The following is a 9,142-nucleotide window of genomic DNA, read 5'->3' on the forward strand; positions in this document are numbered from 1 at the left end:
AAATGTTGGCACAGGAGTGGAGACCCTGCTGTGATGTGCCTTGTATTTGTGCTGGGCAGCTTTGGCATCTGAGGTAGCGCCACAGGCCTGCCTTTGAGCACTAAGTTGAGCAACTGCCCTGGGCTAGGTTAGGCAACGTAGGCAAATAGGAAAACATTGGTTCCACTTGGTGGAGATGTAGGAAATACAAGCGAAGGAGAAGAGAAACACAGGCTGAGCTCCCCCTGTGGCACGTGACTCCATCTGGGCAGATGAATACCTCCATCGGCTGCACTAAGCATACTGAGGTGGGACAGGTTGAGTTGTCCTAAACATGATCATCTTCTGCCATTTCAGTTGGCCAAAGGGATTCCCCACCATCATCCAGGACCATGCCCCCAGATGCTGCCCTGTCTCTCACAACTGCTCCATTAGAGCTTGCAGCGCCCCACACCTGTCCTGAGCCACCTCAAATGTCACCCTGTATTTGCATCAGAAAAGGTCCCCCCTGGCCTCTATCTCCATTTTTAACATGGCAGCTCAGATAAAGAGCTCACACCGATTTTGTGCAGCTGAGCTGAGGCAAGAGGAACCCCACCTCCTGTGGGTCTGTGGGATGCACTGGAGAAGCTGAGTGCCCCTCCAGCCTGGGGAGTGCTGCTGAGAGCTGAGGTGCCTACATTGGCTTGGCTCAACCCCCGTCCTGCACAGGTGGAAATGATCCCCTGCCTGTTACTGCCTACGTGCCCTGCCTGACAATGGGAGAGGAGTGGGGGTTTCGAGATGGGAACATTGGCACCTCCTGTAGATCCACACATCCTGGTAGAGCAATTCCCACTGCAGGAATCAGTCTGGCCAGTGTTTAGAGAGGGACCGTTGGTGATTACTTTGGTTTGCTTCGAATCCTGTTCCCCAGGAGAGACCCTGCTGCCTTTCAGGAGCTGTCAGCCCTGGAGGCCCAGGGCCACCTCATGGGAGTCAGGGAGGATGGGGAGGAGGCAGAGAGAGTTATGCCTGGTCTTCTGCTGAGCTGGGCTGGGCTCCTGGCATGGAGGGAGCTCACAGCAAGCGGGCAGCACTGCGGAGAGACAGCTCTGCCCAGGAGCAGCTCCTCTGCCAAGCACAGCAGGGCTGAGGGCTCTGCCTGCAGGCAGCAAGAGGAGAGGAGGGAGGCAGCATTAAGTTAAAGGCAGCCTGGAGAGGGAGGATGCTGAGAGTTAATAGGGGGAGAAATCTTCATAAAGCAAAGCGGCTGTGGTTCCTGCAGAGGTCTCCAAAGCTGGCACATCCCACAGCCCATGGGATCTTTCAGGAGGACTCTCACGACTCCTCTGTTGTGTTTTAGGAGGACATGCTGGCGAGCAGGGCTTTCCTGTGGCACCATCAAAGGCACAGGGCATGACGGCTGCCTTCTTCCATGAACAGCCCAAGGGCTGTGAAGGTGGGTGTGCAGGCAGGGGTGCCCAGGTCTGTCTGTCAGAGCAGGGTCCCTGCACCCCATGGGCTGTGTGCTGGGGCAGGGACATATCTCCTGCCAGGGTCAGCTCTCAGCCTGCCTGGGGAGCTTCCCACAGCAACTGTGGGGAGAAGCTGCCGGTGGAAGGAGCAGCCACAGGTAGGGGAGGCACCTGCTGTTGAGAGTACGCTGCGTGTGTCAGGGCTGCTCACAGCTCAAGATCACCTCCAGGCATTCCGGAGAGGACTTTTCAAGACAGAGTTCCCTGGAAGGGAAGTGTCTCTCTTTTGAGATCTCTCATCTTGTTGGCTGGGTGGGCAGTGGCACATTTTCAAGGCGACTTTTCAATTGCAAACTCAAATGAGAGATCACTGTATAGATTGGGAGCTTTTCTGGGTCTGTGTTTAGTTTCCAGTTTTTCAGGTTTTTTGGGGGATACAGACAGAACCAGCGTCCCCTTTCCAGTCTCCTCAGGGTTTGTGGGACCTGTTCTTTAGCCCCTGCACACACGGAGAGGCTGCAGGGCAGAGCTGGGTGCAGAGGGGCTGGGCTGGGGTCTGGGAGCACTGGAGGGAAGAGACGAGGGGCCAGGGAAGCAGCTCCTGGCAGGGAGAGCTCCAGGCAGCAGAGATGGGCAGGGGAGGAGGGAACTGCTCAAGGAAACCCTGTTGTAGGGGAGATATCGGCACCTCCCAGCCACCCCCGCAGTGCAGACACCTTCCTTGAGCAACCCAGCCCAGCCCTTGGACCTCACGGCCGTGGGTTCTCAGGTGGGAGTCACCTTTCTGTCCAGCAGAGCAGCAGAAGAGGCGAAGGGCATCCCTTCTGCCACGTGCCCATTTCTGGTGATCAGCAATCGGGACGAGGGCAACTGTCCTGCCTTCTCACTGTCCGGGAGGTGGCGTGCACAGCTGGGTGAGGGTAACGCTGTCCTGAGGGCTTGGCTGCCTCTGCCCTGGCCTCTCTCAGCCAGACCCTCACAGTATTTTTCCTGCTTTATCCACACGTCTGTTTGAAGTTATCTTTTTATTGCTGTCAGACTCCTCGGGGAGGGGAATTTCAGCTGCAGAGTCCCACACTGATCTTGTTCATCCATTCCTGTAGTTTGTCCATGGGAACAAGTGTCCCAGCTTTCCTCTAAGCTGTGGGGCTGTGGGCAATGCAGCCTGTGGGGCTGGGGAATGAGTCAATTTTCTCTTACTGAGATGCAAAAATTAGGACAATGGGCTTCTCCTTTGGGCGTCCATCCAAGCTGTGAGCTGCCCTCCAGGATTGAAAGCTGTCCCGTAGCACCACTGTGTTATCTGAAAGCCCCACGGAGAAACACAGAGACTCTGTGGCTGAGGAAATGCGGTTGGGTTGGTGAAATGAGCCCTGTGTGTCCTTGGCTAGAAGTGGGTGCTGAGACCTTCAGAAAGGGTGAGACGTTTCATGGTCTGAGGTGGATCCCTCTGCTCTCAGCAATGTCTGGTTGCAACAAATGAGTGTGATGACCCTCCCTCTCATGAGGCTGCAAGGACTTGTCATCTGGGAACAAGACGGATGGACAAACCAGGTCCCCGACTCTGCTCTAAGCCACAGGCAATCATCCTGCTTTACAGGACTCGCTCTTTTCTCCTTGAGTGTGGCAGAAATGCCGAGCATTTTTGACACGCAAGAAAACTCCCCAGGTGAGATCTGGGGAGCTGTAAAGAACCTCAGACTTCTCAAACTGCCTTCTGGAATCTTAGTTCCTTAGCAGAGAGAGTGCTGATGCTGACAGGCCCTTCTGCATTAGAAGTGCTTTCATCAGACAAAGTACAACACCAGGGCTGGTCCCTGACGCCACCGTCCCATGAACCCACCGCTGCAGAGCAGTGCGGAGTCCTCGGCAGCCGGCAGGCAGAGGCCCTGCTCCTCCCAGCACATTCAGCCAGCACCGACCAGAGCTCCAGCCATGGAGCTGAGGAAGGTCTCCTGGAAAATGAACAGGGGTGTGTGCAGCAGGGGCAGAGTCCATGGGAAACGGATATGATTTTGCTTAGAGAACTAACCTCTCCACTAACCTACTGTGTTTTCTTGCTTGAGCAGATTGCCCAGAGGCAGCAAATGTCCAACAGCAGCTCCATCACCCAGTTCCTCCTCCTGGCATTTGCAGACACACGGGAGCTGCAGCTCTTGCACTTCGGGCTCTTCCTGGGCATCTACCTGGCTGCCCTCCTGGGCAACGGCCTCATCATCACCGCCATCGCCTGTGACCACCGCCTCCACACCCCCATGTACTTCTTCCTCCTCAACCTCTCGATACTGGACCTGGGCTCCATCTCCACCACTGTCCCCAAATCCATGGCCAATTCCCTTTGGGACACCAGGGCCATTTCCTATGCAGTATGCATTGCCCAAGTCTTTCTGTTTGCCTTCTTGGTTGGAGCAGAGTTTTCTCTCCTCACAGTCATGTCCTATGACCGCTACGTTGCCATCTGCAAACCCCTGCACTACGGGACCCTCCTGGGCAGCAGAGCTTGTGTCCACATGGCAGCAGCTGCCTGGGGCAGTGGGTTTCTCAATGCTCTCCTGCACACGGCCAGTACATTTTCAATCCCCCTCTGCCAGGGCAATGCCCTGGACCAGTTCTTCTGTGAAATCCCCCAGATCCTCAAGCTCTCTTGCGCAGACTCCAACCTCAGGGAAGTCGGGCTTCTGGTGGTTAGTTTCTGTTTAGTCTTTGGATGTTTTGTTTTCATCGTGCTGTCCTATGTGCAGATCTTCAGGGCCGTGCTGAGGATCCCCTCTGAGCAGGGACGGCACAAAGCCTTTTCCACGTGCCTCCCTCACCTGGCCGTGGTCTCCCTGCTTGTCAGCACTGCCATGTTTGCCTACCTAAAACCTCTCTCCATCTCCTCCCCAGTTCTGGACCTAGCGTTTTCAGTGCTGTACTCGGTGGTGCCTCCAGCAGTGAACCCCCTCGTCTACAGCATGAGGAACCAGGAGCTCAAGGATGCCCTGTGGAAACTGGCCCATGGGATGCTGTTTCCCCGACAATAACCTGCCTCTGCTTCTCCGCACATTTCACAGAGTTTATCTTAGGCCAGAGTCTGTTTTTTTCTCTTGTGATAGTCCTACTTATTGATATATTTCTGTGTTTATACTACTTGTCTTAGGCTTGATCCTATTGTGTCTGACTCTTGCACGACACTGTGTCAGATGTGGCCTGTCAGATAACTGCTCTTCAATAAAACAGTATCTCCCAGGTTTTTGTGGTTCAACCCTGGACAACAAGTAGGAAAACACAGCCATTTACTCACTTTCCGCCCCCTCCGCAACAACAAGTAGCATAAGGAATTGAGGGAGAAAAAGGATAAAACAAATCTTGTGGCTTGAAGTAAAGACAGATTAACAAACAAATAACATAAGAGGAATATAATAATAACAGGCAAAAGAATACACAAAATAATTGATGCCACACAAATTGCTCTCACCACCCAATGAATGATTGCCCAGCCCGTCCCAAGCAGCGATCATGGATCACTGCCCCCTGGCCAACCCCCGTTTATACGCTGCGCATGATGGCTATGGTATGGAATATTCCTTTGGCCAGCTTGGCCTGCCTGTGCTCCCTCTCAGCTTCTATATATATATATACAGACACAGAGATATTAGTCTGTGGACCATCCCACTGAAATGTCCGTTGAGTTCATTTAGTCCATGACTTTGGGCTCCATCTGTCTTAATTATCTTTCAAGGCAGGAGAGATAGTGTGTGGTGTAGAATTGTTATATGCTGCACCTGGAGCTCGCAGCTGGTGTATCTGCACAGCCCATGCTCATGCCCATGGTCTACGGGTGGAAGATGTCGGTCTCAAGAAGATTGCTGGGCACCAGTTATTGACGTCAGCTCTGGTTCCATCACTTCTGCACTTTGTTCAGTTGCATCCAAGTTCATTCCTCATTAATTTAGGTGACTCTCACGGTAATACCATCGATATAGCATACAGCAACTGTAGTAGTGATGACATATAGGGGTAATTTGGCCTCTTGAGGGACCTGCTTGGCAGGGTAACATGTGAAAAAATAGTGGAAGGAAGAGGGGCCCAAGAGAAATAGATAATATTCAAGGATCACCTCCTCCAAGCTCAGGAGAAGTGCAGCCCAAGAATGAAGGAGTCAGGCAAAAAAGTCAGGAGGCCTGCATGGATGAACAAGGGGTTCCTGGACAAGTTCAAAAGCAAAAAGGAGGCCTACAGAGGGTGGAAGCAAGGATGGGTTGACTGGGTGGAATACAGAGAAACTGTCCAAGTGGCCAGGAACCAGATTAGGCAAGCTAAAGCCCAGATAGAATTAAATCTATCTAGGGACATCGAGGACAACAGGAAAAACATCTATAAATACATCAGGGATAAAGGCAAGACTAGGAAAAATGTGGGCTCTCTCTGGAAGGAAAGAGAGACCTGCTCAGCCAGGATATGGAGAAGGCTGAAGTACTCAATGACTTTTTCGCCTCGGTCTTCACCAGCAAGGGCTCTAAACACACCGCCCAAGTCACAGAAGGCAAAAACAGGGGCTGTGAGAATGAGGAACAGCCCACTACAGGAGCACGAGATCATCTAAGGAACCTGAAGGTACACAAGCCCATGGGACCTGATGAAATCCATCTGTGGGTCATGAGGAAACTGGTGAATGAAGTTGCTAAGCCTGTTTCCATTACATTTGAAAAGTTGTGGGAGTCCAGTGAAGTTCCCACTGGACTGGAAAAGGGGAAACATAACCCCCATTTTCAAAAGGGGAAAAAAGGTAGAACTGGGAAATTACAGCCTGGTCAGTCTCACCTCTGTGCCAGCAAGATCACGGAGCAGATGCTCCTGGAATCTCTGCTAAGGCACATGGAAAATAAGGAGATGAATGGTGATAGCCAGCATGGCTTCACTAAGGGCAAGTCATGCCTAAAAAATTTGGTGGCCTTCTATGACAGTGTTACAACATTGGTGGATAAGGGGAGAGCAAGGGACAACATTTACCTGGACTTATGCAAAGCATTTGACACTGTCCCACGTGACATCCCGGTCTCTAAATTGTAAAGGCATGGATTTGATGGATGGACCACTTGATGGATGAGGAAGTGGCTGGATGGCTGCACTGGAAGGGTTGCAGTCAGCAGCTTGATGTCTGAGAGGAAACCAGTAATGACTGGCATCCCTCAGCGGTCGGTACTGGAACCAGTGCTGTTTAACCTCTGTGTAGGTGAAGTGGACAGTGGCATTGAGTGCACCCTCAGCAAGTTTGCTGATGGCACCAAGCTGTGTGGCACAGTCAACACGCTGGAGGGAAGGGGTGCCATCCAGAGGGACCTGGACAGGCCGGAGAGGTGGGTCTGTGTGAACCTCATGAAGTTCAACAAGGCCAAGTGAAAGGTCCTGCATGTGGGTCAGGGCAATCCCAGGCACAAATACAGGCTGGGCAGAGAATGGCTTGAGAGCAGCCCTGAGGAGAGGGACTTGGGGGTGCTGGTGGATGAGAAGCACAGCACAACCCGGCAGTCTGTACTCCCAGACCAGAAAACCAACTGTATCCTGCGCTGCATCAAAAGAAAAGTGGCCACCAGGTCAAGGGAAGTGTTCTGCCCCTCTGCTCCATGGCAGGGGGGTTGAACTAGATGGTGCCTTCCAACCTAAACCATTCTATGGCTGTATGATTCTGTAAGAAAAATTGGAGAATGAAGGGAGGGAAGAAGGGCTTGGCCAGCAGAGATGAAAGATTTTGAAGAGGTAGAATCATAGAATCATAGAATTGGTGAGGTTGGAAGGGACCTTTAAGATCATCGAGTCCAACCTTTAGCCTACCCTGACAAGAGCCACTTCTAAACCATGTCCCTCAGTGCCCCATCTACCCTTTTTTTAAACACCTCCAGGGATGGTGAATCCACCACCTCCCTGGGCAGCCTATTCCAATGTTTAATAACCCTTTCAGTGAAAAAATGTCTCCTAATATCTAATCAAAACCTCCCCTGACGTAACTTGAACCCGTTTCCCCTCGTCCTATCACTTGTCACCAGGGAGAAGAGGTCAGCCCCCATCTCTCTACAACCTCCTTTCAGGGAGTTGTAGAGGGTGAGAAGGTCTCCCCTCAGCCTCCTCTTCTCCAGGCTAAACAACCCCAGCTCCCTCAGTCGTTCCTCATAAGGTTTGTCCTCCAGGCCCCTCACCAGCTTTGTAGCCCTTCTCTGGACACGCTCCAACACCTCAATGTCCCTCTTGTAGCGAGGGGCCCAAAACTGAACGCAGTACTCGAGGTGGGGCCTCACCAGTGCCGAGTACAGGGGGATGATCACTTCCCTAGTCCGGCTCACCACACTATTCCTGATACAGGCTAGGATGCTGTTGGCCTTCTTGGCCACCTGGGCACACTGCTGGCTCATATTCAGCCGGCTGTCAACCAACACTCCCAAGTCCTTTTCTGTCGAGCTGCTTTCAAGCCATTCTGCCCCAAGCCTGTAGCGCTGCATGGGGTTGTTGTGACCCAAGTGCAGGACCTGGCATTTGGCCTTGTTGAACCTCATACCATTGGTCTCAGCCCATCGGTCCAGCCTGTCCACATCCCTCTGCAGAGCCAACCTACCCTCAAGCAGATCAACACGCCCTCCCAGTTTAGTGTCATCTGCGAACTTACTGAGGGTGCATTCGATCCCTTCATCCAGATCATTGATAAAGACATTAAAGAGAACCGGCCCCAGCACCGAGCCCTGGGGGACACCACTTGTGACCGGACACCAACTGGATTTAACTCCATTTACCACCACTCTCTGGGCACGGCCATCCAGCCAGTTTTTTACCCAGCGAAGAGTACACCTGTCCAGGCCATGAGCAGCCAGTTTCTCCAGGAGAATGCTCTGAGAAACAGTGTCAAAAGCTTTGCAAAAATCCCAGTAGATAACATCCACAGCTTTTCCCTCATCCACTAAGTGGGTCACCTTATCATAGAAGGATATTAGGTTTGAAGGCATGACCTGCCCTTCACAAACCCATGCTGACTGGGCCTGATCACCCTGTTCTCCTGCATGTGCCGTGTAATGGCACTGAGGAGGATCTGTTCCATCACCTTCCCAGGCACCGAGGTCAGACTGACTGGCCTGTAGTTCCCCAGATCCTCCTTCCGGCCCTTCTTGTGGATGGGTGTCACATTTGCCAACCTCCAGTCAGCTGGGACCTCCCCGGTTGTCCAGGACTGCTCATAAATGATGCAAAGTGGCCTGGCGAGCACCTCCGCCAGCTCTTTCAATACCCTTGGGTGGATCCCATCCGGCCCCATAGATTTGTGCACCTCCAGGTGCTGAAGCAGGTCCCTCACCATTTCCCTTTGGATTAGAGGGGCTTCATTCTGCTCCCCATCCCTGTCTTCTAGTTCAGGGGTCTGGGTGCTCAGGGAACAACTGGTCCTACTGCTGAAGACTGAGGCAAAGACTTCATTAAGTACCTCAGCCTTTTCCTCATCCTTGGTCACTATGTTGCCGGTAAGATCTCTTCAGATGATGTTTAGACTTCTGTGTCACTGACTGTGAAAACATTCATGAGAGGCCTTTACCCTATTTACAGCCACTAACCTGAAGCCCTACCACCACCTCTAAGTGAAGGTAGTAGGGTAGCAAACACTGAGGGAAATGGGCAAGACAAATTGTAGCAGGGCTGAGTAGAGAGGAAGGATCACCTCCACCGACCTGCTGGCAGTGCTCTTCCTA

The 9,142-nt window shown here is 52.5% G+C and overlaps 1 protein-coding gene across 1 annotated transcript; it reads left to right on the top strand.

Moving 5' to 3' along the window:
* Positions 1-3,499: 3,499 nt before the first annotated feature.
* On the top strand, positions 3,500-4,459 carry LOC141737354 (olfactory receptor 14J1-like). Its single transcript, XM_074572039.1, has one exon. It carries the CDS (start codon positions 3,524-3,526, stop codon positions 4,457-4,459), a length of 936 nt encoding a protein of 311 aa, XP_074428140.1. The 5' UTR covers positions 3,500-3,523.
* The last annotated feature ends 4,683 nt before the right edge of the window (positions 4,460-9,142 follow it).

Source organism: Larus michahellis, unplaced genomic scaffold, assembly GCF_964199755.1.
Source record: "Larus michahellis unplaced genomic scaffold, bLarMic1.1 SCAFFOLD_34, whole genome shotgun sequence".
NCBI lineage: Eukaryota > Metazoa > Chordata > Aves > Charadriiformes > Laridae > Larus > Larus michahellis.